Below are 13,639 nucleotides of genomic sequence, written 5' to 3'. Positions count from 1 at the left end.
AACCCTGGGCTGCCACAGCGGAGCACGTGAACTTAACCACTCAGCCACGGAGCCAGCCCTGGCTTTTTGTTTTCTAATTTCCTTGATTTCTACTCTGCTCTTTAGTATTTGCTTGTTTATATTTATTTTTTATTTTATTTGCTTTTCTCTTTCTACGTTCTTAAGATGGAAGCTTAGATTATTGATTTGGAATCTTTCTTTTTTTCCCTGATACAGCATTTAGTGCTTTAAATGTCCATATAAGCACTGCATTAGCTGTATCCTACAAATTTTATATTATATTTTTATTTTCACTAGATTCATGTTCTTTTCTAATTTTCCTTGAAACTTCTTTATTGACCCAGGTTTACTTAAAAGCGTATTATTAATTTCTAAATTTTGTGGCTTCTTTTTTTAAAGTTAATTTTCTCTTACTGATTTTAAGTTTTAATTAAATTGTCAGATAACATATTTTGTATGAATTGAAATTTGTTATAGTTATTATGGGTTGTTTTACCGCCCAAAATGATCTTAGTGTGAATATCATATGTGCACTTGAAAAGAATGTATATTCTGTTGTAAGACAGAGTATTCTAGTAATATCATTAGGTCTGGTTGGTTGATAGTGATGTTCTATATATCTTTAGGCTACTTTTTCTTTATTTTTTTAATGTTTTATTATTATTTTTTCAAGATTGGTACCTGAGCTAACAACTGTTGCCAATCTTTTTTTTCTTCTTCTTCTCCCTAATGCCCCCCAGTACATAGCTGTGTATTCTAGTTGTGAGTGCCTCTGGTTGTGCTATGTGGGATGCCACCTCAGCATGGGTTGATGAGTGGTGCCACATCCATGCCCAGGATCCAAAATGGTGAAACCTGGGCCACTGAAACAGAGCCCACGAACTTAACCACTCAGCCACAGAGCCAGCCCCTAGACGACTATTTCTTTAAATTTCTGAGAGAAGTGTTGGGAGTTCCCCAGTATAATTAGAGGCTTATCTTAGTTCATTTTTCACTTCTATCAATCTTTGCTTCATGTACTTTGAAGCTCTTTTGTCAGGTGAATACAAATTACGGATTTGATAAATGGAATCATATCATTATGTAATGTCCCTCTTTATCCCTTATGATTTTCCTGCCTCTGAAGTCTGTTTTGTCTGACATTAATATAGCCACTTCAGCTGTCTTTCAATATTTTGCATTTCTTTTGGAGCAGGTCTGCTGGCAACCAGATTATCTTAGTTTTCCTTTATCTAAGAATCTCTCTTTTTTTGCTTTCATTCCTGAACAAGACTTTTGCTAGATAAAGGATCCTAATCTGGGTTGGCAGTTCTTTCCTTTCATCACCTTAAAGATATTATTCTGGGGCTGCCCTGTGGCCAAGTGGTTAAGTTCGGGTGTTCGGTGGCCCAGGGTTTCACCAGTTTGGATCCTGGGTGTGGACATGGTGCCACTTGTCAGGCCATGGCTGAGGTGGCATCCCACATAGCACAACCAAGGGCACTCACAACTACAATATACAACTATGTACTGGGGGCTGTGGGAAGAAGAAGAAGAAGGAGAAAGAGATTGGCAACAGATGTTAGCTGAGGTGCCAATCTTAAAAAAAAAAGAAGATGATATTATTCCACTTTCTGTAGACTCCATTGTTTTTTATGAGAAATCTGTGGTAATTCAAATTTTAGTTTATCTTTGCTTTTTAGCTTTTTGATTATGATGTATCTAGACCTAATTTTCTTTGAATTTGTCCTATTTGGGGTTTGCTGAGTTTCTTGAATCTCTGATTTTATGTCTTTTGTCAAATATGGGAAGTTTTCTGCATTACTAAAACATTTTTTTTCTCTACCAATTACTTTTTTCTCTCCTTATAAACAACACCAATGATGTGAAACTTAGACAATTTGACATTGTTCCACAAGTCACTAAGGCTCTGTTAATTTTTTTCAATCTTTTTTTCCTCTCTATTCTTCAGTTTAGATAATTTCTATTGCTCTATCTTTAAGTTTACTGACTCTTCTGTCGTTTCTGTTCTGTAGTTGAGCCCATGCACTGATTTTTTAAATTTCTGATACTGTATTTTTCAGTTCTAAATTCTCCATTTGGTTCTTTTTTATAGTTGCTATTTCTCTGCTAAGAATTTGTCTTTCCAATTATTTCAAGAGTGTTAACCATTACCTCATTTATTATGGTTATAATAGCTGCTTTAAGTCTTTATGTGATAATTCCAAAGTAGTCACCTCAAAGTAGGCATCTCTTGGTCCTCTTTTCTTTTGATAATTTGTTACATTTTCCAGTTGTGTGTGTGTGTGTGTGTGTGTGTGTTTATTTGTTTTTGCATGTGGAGTAATTTTGGATTTTATCTTGGACATTTTGAATATAATGTTGTCATTTCTGGGTCCTGTTAATATCCTTTGGAGAATGTTGATTTGTTTTAGCAGACACCAGCTAGTTTAGATGGTACGTTCTTTCTCACTTTCTGTGGGTGGTGGTTCTAATACCAGTTCTATTTTCAAAATCTTCGCTGTGCTCTTTGAGTTTGCCCTGCCATGTGCCTCCCAGTGATAGTATGGGACTTGGGCAGTGGTTTATATCATAGATTAGTTCTCTTTAGTGTAGCCTTTGCTACACTTTTTTGAGTCTGTTTTATACAAGCACAAACCAGTATTTGTATCGGTTTATACACAGAATAAGGGGATTGCTTTTCCAGCTCTCCCCTCTCCATGATTTCCCCCATACTCTTCAGTTTCCAGTGGCCTTTTCACAGTGCCTTTTACTAGAAAGACAGGTTTCTCTCAGAGCTTTTAGACCTCTGCATTTTACAGTTCCTCATAACTAGGGTTCCCCTTAGGTAAAGTAGTGGAAGAAGAGAAAGGAGGGAAAAAAATAATGAGAATTCCCCTCATACTTTTTGGACTACAGGGGCCCTGTTTCCTAGTTTTTCTGACAAGAGAGAGAGGTTTTTCTCACGAGGTTTTCTGTTGCTGGGGCCGGGCAGTTCTATGGCTGAGAAGAGACAAAAGAAACGGGGAAAAAAAGGCATTTTTCTACCACAATCTCTAGATCGCAGGGTCCCCTTTTCCTGGTCCTTTGGATAGACAGGAGATTTCTTTAAGGGTTTCCTTGTCAGCACCTTCAACATCGTTCTGCAACTCAGGCTGCTCTTAAGTCAAAGCCTGGAGATAAAGGTGGAAAATGGAGTCAGAAAACTCATGGCCATATCCTTTATTCTTCAAGTTTTGACTTCTTTCCCCAGTTGTTATTACCTATTTATGAAATGTTGATATATGTCCTTTGGTCATTTATATGTTGATGGATTGGCTACCGTCTGAGTGATTTGAATCATATCTGTATATTTAACAAGTATTAACTCTTAATTGTGTTTGCTCTGGATATTTCAGTTTTTGTGTTTGACTTAATTTTTTTGACATACAAAATTTTTAAATGCATTAGTCTTTTGTGAGTTTAAAAAAACGTTAATAGCCTTTTTGATGTTTTCCCTTGTAAGAGTCTGTATTCTTTTAAAAAATATTCTATTTTATTTTTCTCAAATTTAAAGTAAAAGTAAAATTTCTTAGAATTATAAATGTGGTTGATATAAAAATTCAGATAATACAGATGTCTAGGCTAACAAGTAATGTTCTTCACAGCCCTGCTTACTTTATGAGAGAAAATATTAACATTTCAATACATATCCTTCCATACCATATTCATAAATTTGTACTCTATATATCTATCACTTAGATTTTAAGCCATTTATTTAATTTTTTAAAGTTGCTAGTTGAGAGATAATTTACATACAGTGAAATACATCCATTTTAAGTCTACAGTTGAGTTTTGACAAGTGTATACACTTGTGTAGTTCACTACCCCAATCAAAGATACAGAGCATTCTATCACCTCAAAAAGTTACTGTGGGCCCTTTTGTAGTCAGTTACCCATTTCTTCCCACTACCGGCCCCAGGCAACTGTGGATCTACCACTTTAGACTAGTTTTGCCTACTTGAGAATTTACTAGGGGAATCACACAGTATGCATTCTTTTGTTCCTGGCCTCTTTTGCTGAGCATAATGCTTTTGATATTCAGCCATGTTGGTGCATGTATCAGTAGTTTATTCCTTTTTATTGCTGTGAATAGTATTTCATTGTGTGACTATACCACAATTTTATTATACATTTGTTTGTTGATAGATATTTTATATTTGCAGTTTGTGCTTATTATGAATAAAGCTGCTGTGTACAAGTCTTTTTGCATGCCTGTGTTTTCATTCCTTTTGAGTAAATGATAACTAGTTAAGGAGCTGCTCCATCATAGAGTAAATCTTTATTTAGCTTGATAAGCATGTGTTAAACAGTTTGCCAAAATGGTTGTACCATTTTACACTCCCATCAGCAATGTAATGAGTTTCAGTTCCTCCCTTTGTAAGTATCTTTTGTATGGATTCCTTTGAATGGGAGGTTTGTGTGAAATGGTAAGTGCTTAAATGAACTTGCTAGATTTTTCTTCATAGGGTTTGTACTGTTTTTGCATTACCACTACTAATGTATGAAAGTATATATTTCCCTTACATCCCATAATCAGCATGTAGTGACTTTGCCATTCTGATAGGTACAAAATGAAATCTTAGTATAGTTTTAATTTGTATTTCTCACTTTGTGTGATGTTGAACATATTTTCATATATCTAATGGTTGTTCCTCTTTTTTTTTTCTGTGAACTACCCATATCTCTGCTGAGTTGTTTATTTCTTTGCTGTTTTTAGAAACTCTTTATATATTAAGGATATCAGGTTGTCTTTTTTGTTTTGTTTTTTTTTTGCAACTCTACATAGTAGGGATATTAACCCTTTGTAAACATAAGTTTCAAACATTTTTCCCAAGCCTATCATCTATCTTTTTGTTTGAAATGTCTTTTTCCATGGCCCCTCCTCCCAAGTTTGCTTTTTTTTTTTTTTGTGAGGAAGATTAGTCCTGAGCTAACATCTGCTGACAATCCTCCTCTTTTTGCTGAGGAAGACTGGCCCTGAGCTAACATCCGTGCCCATCTTCCTGTACTTTATATATGGGACACCTACCACAGCATGGCTTGCCAAGTGGTGCCATGTCCGCACCTGGGATCCAAACCAGTGAACCCTGGGTCGTCAAAGCAGAATGTGCCAACTTAACTGCTGCACCACCGGGCCAGCCCCCCAAGTTTTCTTTTTTATATTGTTAAATATATCAATCTTTTTCTTTATTATTTTGGATTTGGATCATAGTTAAGAAAGTTTCTTTACTTCTTGATTACAGAGGAACTTACTCACATATCCTTCTAGTACTTGTATAGTTTCATTTTTTATATTTGTATTTCTGACCCATATATAATTCTGATGTTCAGTTTGAGGAACAGGTGTTGTTTTATTTTTTTCCAAATAGCTATTAGCATCTTCTAACACTTATTTTTATCAAATCCACTTTATCCTCTTTGATTTGAGATGTCTCTTTAAGGCACTTAGCAGTAATGTTTATATAAGATATGTGATAGGGATATAATTTTTGTAATTTTTTCCAAATGGGTTCTCAGTTTTCTTAACATTTATTTCTTCTTCTTTAATTCTATACTAAATTCCAAGATACACATACATGGATTTGTTTCTGTACTTTTAGATTGTTGATTTACTTGTCCTATTTTTAGTATTCTAGTGATGGCAATGGTTTTGTGTTATATTTTGGTATTTGGTAGAGCAAATGTTCCAATTCCCCCATTTCTTGTTTCTCTGATTTTCTGGAGGGTGCTGTGATTATGAATTTACTTCATTTCTCTACTGTCAACTTTAATATTGTGCATAATATAGTCTTGTATACTATTTGTTCAATATATATTTGTGGAAGTAAAATCATTTTTAGGGGTGGTATGGAGAGAAGAATTAAGTGTATTCTTTTAAAGGTTTTTTTTTTTTCCTTTTTCTCCCCAAAGCCCCCCAGTGCATAGTTGTATATTTTTAGTTGTGAGTCCTTCTAGTTGTGGCATTTAGGATGCTACCTCAGCATGGCCTGATGAGCAGTGCCATGTCCGTGCCCAGGATTCGAACTGATGAAATCCTGGACCGCCGAAGCAGAGCACGTGAACTTAAGCACTCAGCCATGGGGTCGGCCCCCTAGTGTATTCTTTTAGTTCAACAAATGTTTATGTAATATTAACTGTAAGAGATAGGGTGTAGGATATAGAGAACTAATATAAAGATGAGTGAGATGCATTGTGCCTACCTGTTTAGCAGAGAGAGAAATAATTGCAGTATACTATAGTAAATGCTTCAGGATGTTTTGGAGCATGAAGAAAGAGTGACTAGCTCTTCCTACTAGAGTTAAAACTTTATAAACATTATTACGTTTAATCTAAATCTTGAAAGATTTTGAGTGGGAATTTGTTAGGCAGGTAAGAAAGAAGATGCAAATCATGGAACTGATTAGAAAATTTTAACGTAAAATAATTCTTATAATAAGGGTCATTGTAACTTGATCATTCAAAATTCTTAAGTTTTCAGGTAACACTGAAGATTTTTTAATAAGTAGATTAGTTGAATAGTAACGCTTTGTATGGAATTTAGTTCAAGCTCTTCATTTTAGTAGTGAGAAGTTGTGACTTTCCTGTGATCACATATTCTTGGAAGAACTGTAATTGAACCACTTTGTTCCAGGGAACTTCCAGAGCAGGGAAATTGGTAAAAGTATATGGGGCAGCGTTAAAAGTATGTTAGAAATGGAATACAGATTAACAATTTAAGGGTTTTTATTGCAATGTAGTGTAAATTTAGAGAGGTACAAAAGACATGTAAATATGTTTTACATAGTTACAAAGAAGTTTTCTAGCAAGAATTAAAATTGGTTCAGTTGACTTGACTAAAAATGAGACAGGTAGGTAGTTACCTGCTTAAAAGTTATATAAAGAGTATGGGGAGGATTGGATAGAGCTTTATTTTTCTCTCAGGAGTCTAATGAAATCAATTTTGGAGTGGTTTTTCTGTTTATTATTTTTTTAATTGGTGAATTTAAGCAGGTTAAAACAGCTAACATTTAATGTAGTTCTTACTATGCCTGAGTACTAGTCTATGCTTACGTTTATTAACTCATTTAACCCTTACAACTACTCTGTAAGTTAGGTTATTATTTTCATTTTACAGATTAGGAAAATGAGGCTACCCAAGCATAGCTTGTAAATAATGTTGCTAGGATTCATATCCAGGCAGTGTCATGCCAGAACCCAGGTTCTGAAATTTCTCAATTATGACAGCCATTTTTAAAATCAGGTAATCTGATATAAAGGAACTAATAGCAGAAACACCAGGGAATTTACTGCTTATCTGTAGTATCTACTTATCTAATGAAGCGGATTTGAGAAAGGCTATATTTTAATGTGAATCAGGTTTATGGGGGAAGAAGTTGTCTGCATTAAATTCATTACTTTCTCCCATTGTGGTTTTCTTTGGAATGTCTGTGTTAGAGTTGACTAAACACTGGCATGTGGTATCTGAAAGGAAAAGAATGCTTATGAATTAAATCTTTTGTGTATTTTCTTATATTTGAAGGTCATTAATAGACGGAAATTTTCCTCTTAGAAACATACTGTGGGTACATCTTGAGTTGTGCGTGATGTTAATTGTCTGTGTATATTATCATCTCTTCTGCTGGTGGACTCACTGCATCAGGATTAGATAAATCTTTAAGCACTGATACAGAAAGCCTTCCAAGATATAAAGATTTATTTAGTTTTTAAAAATCTGTGTGTAAGTATATACTTCTATACTATGTATAGTAGGCATTTTCTTGTTTTAAGCACCACATGTGATTGTGATGATGAGCCAGGTTTAGGAACTACTGTGCTAGTAGACCTCACTTCCTTCTCAGTGAAATTCTAGGCCTGAGGTAATTTTGTATATGCTGACAGCAAATGGTCTTATACTAATTGTTCTTAGCAGCTTTTGCTTTTCCTGACTTTTTTTCTTTTCTTATTTCTCTACAATAGTTTATGCCAACGTGGCTTCATTCATACAGATGAACCAAGGATTGGGATAGCAGTACAAAATTAGAATCAGAGAGCTGATTGCCCAGCAGGATGCCATCAACTAACCGAGCGGGCAGCCTGAAGGACCCTGAAATTGCAGAGCTCTTCTTCAAAGAAGATCCAGAGAAGCTCTTCACAGATCTCAGAGAAATTGGCCATGGAAGCTTTGGAGCAGTGTATTTTGTAAGTGTTAAAGGCTTAATGTCAGTGACCAGCATTTACTTAATATCCAGTACTGGCAGAGTGAAAAACAATCATATAAACAAATATGGGCCATATTCCATTTTATAGTCACTTGCATAGGTTTGAGTATTATAGTATGAAAGTAGATAGTTTTATTTGTTGAGCTGCTTGGATTGTTGAAAACATGGGAAAGAATATTATTTTACTTTAACTTACATGTTTAGAATTTTCAGCAAACTGTTTTTAGAAGTCTTATGACTTGTATTGATATGGGAGTAAATATTGCAGAACACTGACTTCTGTAAAGACCCATACAGAGTCAGTTTTAGTGTTGTAGAATCTAAGATTATTATTTGGGTAGGTACCAAAGTCTTTTCCTCTTGTGTGTATTTTATGCTAAAAAAAATCGTCAAATTTGCCATTTTAACTTTTTTTAAGTGTACAGTTTGTGGCATTAATTACACTCTCCATGTTGTACAGCTATTGCCACTATCTGTCTTCAAAACTTTTTTATCACCCCAACTGAAACTCTGTATCCATTAGCAATACCTCATTTCCCTCCCCACCCAGCTCCTGGTAACCTCTTACCTATTTGTTATCTCTATGAATTTGTCTGTTCTGGATATTTTATATAAATCGAGTCATACAATATTTGTACTTTCATGTGTAGCTTATATCACTTAGTACAATGTAAAGCATAATCACTTTGCAGGTCATCCATGTTGTCGCATAAAGTACTTCATTCCTTTTTATAGCTGAATAATATTTCATTGTATGTATATACCATGATTTGTTTATCCATTCGTCTATTGTTGGACTTTAGATTGTGTTCCCTTTTTGGCTATTGTGAATAAATGCTACAATGAACATTGGCATACAAGTATCTGTTTGAGTCCGTTTTCAAATTTGAGTATGTACCTAGGAGTGAAAATACTGGACCACATGGTAATTCTATGTTTCACTTTTTGAGGATCTGCCAAACTGCACTATAGTGGCTGCACCATTTCTGTTCCCACCAGTAATGTACTAGAGTTCCAGTTACTCCACATCCTTGCCGATGCCTGTTATTTTGATTGTAGTCATCCTACTAGGTGTGAAGTGGTATCTTCTGATTTTGATTTGCATTTCCCTAATGACTTTATAATAATGTTGAGCATCTGTTCATATGCTTATTGACCTGACCATTTGTATGCCTTATTTGGAGAAATGTCTATTCAAGTCCTTTGCCCAGTTTAAAATTTGGGTTGTCTCTTTGTTGTTGAGTTGTAATGGTTCTTTATTCTGAATATTAAATTCTTATCAGATATGTGATTTGCAGATATTTTCTCCTCTAGTTTGTCTTTCACTTTCTTGATGATGTCCTTTGATGTACAAAAGTTTTACATTTGAATGAGGTCCAATTTATTTTTTCTTTTGTTGCTCGTACTTTTGATGTCATGTCTAAAAATCCATTGCCGCATCCAAGGTCATGAAGATTTATCTGTATGTTTTCTCTTAAGAGTTTTATGGTCTTGGCTCTTAGGTTAGGTCATTGATCCGTTTTGAGTTAATTTTTGTGTGTGTTGTGAGGTAGAGGTCCAACTTCATTCTTTTGCGTGTGGAAATCCAGTTGTCTCAGTACCATCTGTTGAAGAGACTATTCTTTCCCCATTGAATTGTCTTGACATCCTTGTCAGATCAGTTGGCCATATCGTATACATTTATTTCTGAACTCTCAGTTCTATTCCATTTGCCTATATATCCATCTTTACGCTGGACTATGCTGTTGATTACTGTAGTTTTGTAGTAAGTTAGAGATCAGGAATAACTTCCTTACTCTTTTTAAGGATAGTTTAGGCTGTTTCTAGCCCCTTGTGATTCCATATGAATTTGAGGATTGGCTTTTCCATTTCTGCAAAAAAAAAGCCATTGGAATTTTCATAGGGGTTGTTTAAATCTGTAGATCGTGTTTGATGGTACAGTCATGTGCTGTATGATGACTTTTTGGTAAATGGTGGACTGTATATACAATGGTGGTCCCATGAGATTAGTACCATATAGCCCAGGTGTGTAGTAGATTATACCATCTAGGTTTGTGTAAGTACACTCTTTGATGTTTGCACAGTGATGAGATCGCCTATTGACACGTTTCTCAGAACATATCCCCATTGTTAAGCAACACATGACTATTTCCTTCCTTCTGCTAGCTTTAGGCTTACTTAGTTTGTTCTTTTTTTCCCTAATTCCTTAAGTTGTAAATTTAGGTTGTTAATTTGAGATCTTTCTTGTTTTTTAATGTAAGTATAGCTATAAGTTTCCTCCTGAGCACTACTTTCACTTGGTCCCATAAGTTTTGATATATTGTATTTTTGTTTTCATTCATCTGTAAGTATTTCTAATTATCTTTGTGGTTTCTTCTTTGATTCGTTGGTTGTTTAAGAGTGTGTTGTTTAATTTCCACAATTTTGTGAATTTTCCAGTTTTCCTTTTTTGTTAATAATTTCTAACTTCATCTCATTTTGTCAGAGAAGATTCTTTGTATGATATCTATCTTTTAAAATCTGTTGATACTTGATTTGTGGCTTAACATATGCTCTATCCTGGAAAATGTCCCATGTGCATTGAAAACAATGTGTATTCTCTTGTTGGGTAGAATGTTCTATGTATGTCTATTAGATCTAATTGGTTTGTTGTTTTAAGTCTTGTATTTCCTTACTTATCCCCGTCTGGTTGTTGTCTCCATTATTATGAGTGGGGTATTGAAGTCTCCGATTATTATTGTAGAATGGTCTATATCTCCCTTCAATTCTGTCAGTTTTTGCTTCATATATTTTAATGATGTATCATTAGGTGCATAAAAGTTATAATTGTTATAACTTCTTGCTGTATTGAACCTTTATTAATATATAATGTCCTTCTTTGTCTCTTGTAACCTTTTTTGATTTAAAATCTTTTGATTTACAAGTCTTTTTGTGGACTGAATTTTTCATTTCTCTTAAGTAAATACCTAGGATGGAATTGTTGGATCTTAGGGCAGATGTGTGTTTAGTTTTATGACTAATTGCCAGACTTTTTCGTTAAGAAGTAGAAATTTTACACTCCCATAAACAGTGTATGAGAATTCTGTTTGCTCCATATCCTCTCTAACATTAGGTGTTGACAGTCATTTTTTTTTAAATTTTAATATATTTTATTTAATTCAATATATCCAGATTTTATCATTTCAACATGTAATCAATACTTAAAAAGTATTAATGAGATATTTTACTTTTTTCATACTAAATTTCTGCAAAATTTGGTGTGATTTTACACTTCCTCTATTTTTTAATTCAGATACTAAATTTTATTCAAAAAACTTGCTCTGTATTTAGATTTCATAAAATTTACATTTGAAAAAGTAAATTCACATACCCAAGTTATTCCAAGCATACTTAAAAGTTTTCCAGTAACTGAGTTGAGAATCGATATTTAAATTAATTAAAATTTTAAAAAATAAAAATTCAATCCCCCAGTTGCACTAGCTACAATTTAAGTGCTCAAGAGTCACATGCAGCCAATGGCTCCTATATTGGACAGCGCTGATGTAAGAGCCACAGAGGTGTTGCTTAGGGTGAGGCTGTTAACAAGATGGCATTCAGAGCAGACTGTCTTTAATCTCTTCTCAAAACAAAATCACTTCCTTGTAGCTTAAACTCTTCACTGTTTTTATCAACATATTATAAATAATTAAAAGTTTTCCTAATTTTGTTTCCTCATAATATGCCATGTTTTCTAGTAAACTTTAAGCTGCATTCAGATTTTATGTATAAGTGCTTCTGTTGAATTATGAAGAGGCTTATGATGATAGGAATTCTGAAATGACCCAATCAGTCATGCACCTTTCTCCAGTGCAAACATTACTGCAAAGTGTTAAACCAACCCCTGAAACCAGTGTTAAAAAGGAGACCTCACTATATCTTTTACGAAGTAATGATTAAATATTCCTTGCATACTTATCTAAATGGAAAATTCCTGAGAATCAAAACAAGAAAATATTTTTATACTATGCTTTAGTTCTCCAGTTTAGCTCATTATCTCTTTACAAGTTGAGTGTTTAAAACATAAATGCTAAAAACTTAGGAATTAGACTGAATGATAACAGCTATGCTGTTATTATGAAATAATTTCTTATTTAACTTAAACCTGTGTGTGACCCTTGAAATTATAAAACCCACTCATCAAAACAGATGATCAAAAAAGATCAAAATCTTTACCAAAAGTGAGTAATTAATCCTGTGCTCAAGCTGCTGCAAAACTAGAATGAGATTCAAATGCTGGAGCCCATGACATCTGTCTAAAGGCGAGACATGTCTGCTCCCTACACCTTGGCCTTCAAGGCTTGGTTCTGCCGCTCCATCGCTGTGGTTGCTGATAAGTGGACTTCATCAGGCCCAACTGTTAAGCGCAAAGTTAGCGTTAGGGCATACATGTTAGCCAGAGGGTAATCCTGGGAAACGCCTGCACCTCCACAGTCTTGGATGGCCCGGTCAGTGATTTTGCAGACGAGGGGCAGACACTTTAATCATTGCAATCTCCTTCTTAGCTCTAGCACTGCCCAGAGTGTCAATGCTGTGGGCTGCATTCAGGGTCAACAAGCGGATCTCCTCAATGTCAATGGGGCTTTCAGCAATCCAGTGAGCCACCACCTCATGTGAATACAGTTTCTTCTCAAAGGCCACCCTTTGAGTTGCCTGTTCACACATGATCTGCAAAGTACATTCTGCCAAACCTACTGTTCTCATACAGTGGTGGATTCCACCAGGTCCAAGGTGGCCTTGGGCAATTTCAAATCCCCTACCTTCACCTAGTGTTAAATTGGAGGCAGGAACTCGCACTTGATTAAAATGGATCTCAAAATGTCCTCCATGAAGATTATCCATATAGCCAAAAACTGACAGTAGCCTTATTACTTCTACTCCAGGTGTGTTGATAGGAACAAGAATCATGCTGTGTTGTTTGTGTCTGCTTGCAGAATTATTTTCTTCCCAAAACAATTGCAGTTTTGCAGTTTGGATTCCCAGCTCCTTCTTGTCTCCATAGTTTTGCCTTTTCCAGAATGTCATATAGTTGGAATCGTAGCCTTTTCACTTAATGTGCATTCAAGGTTCCTCCATGTCTTTTTGGGGTTTGGTAGCTCATTTCTTTTTAGTGCCAAATAACATTCCATTATCTGGATGCTATTTTTTTTTCTATTGAGTTCATAATAGTTTACATCAATGTGAGATTTCAGTTGTACATTATTTCTTTACTGTCACCACATAAGTACTCCCCTTCACCCCCAGTGCCCCTCCCACCCCCCTTCCCCTGGTAACCACTGAACTGTTTTCTTTGTCCCGGTACTTGTTTATATTCCACATATGAGTGAAATCACCTGGTATTTGTCTTTCTCAGACTGGCTTATTTCGCTTAGCATAATTCCCTC

At 35.0% G+C, this 13,639-nt stretch overlaps 1 protein-coding gene across 2 annotated transcripts in view; it reads left to right on the top strand.

The window, feature by feature from the left end:
- The window catches only part of TAOK1 (TAO kinase 1), a 149,309-nt gene that overhangs the window by 56,520 nt on the left and 79,150 nt on the right, over positions 1–13,639 (top strand). For both annotated transcript variants that reach the window (XM_046675834.1, XM_046675835.1), the window contains one exon: positions 7,978–8,199. In XM_046675834.1, coding sequence (XP_046531790.1) covers positions 8,068–8,199 — 132 coding nt within the window. In that variant the 5' untranslated portion in view covers positions 7,978–8,067. The remainder of the gene's footprint in view (positions 1–7,977; positions 8,200–13,639) is intronic.

This window comes from Equus quagga, chromosome 11 (assembly GCF_021613505.1).
Source record: "Equus quagga isolate Etosha38 chromosome 11, UCLA_HA_Equagga_1.0, whole genome shotgun sequence".
In the NCBI taxonomy this organism is placed as follows: Eukaryota; Metazoa; Chordata; class Mammalia; order Perissodactyla; family Equidae; genus Equus; species Equus quagga.
This window is presented reverse-complemented; position numbering and strand designations above follow the sequence as displayed.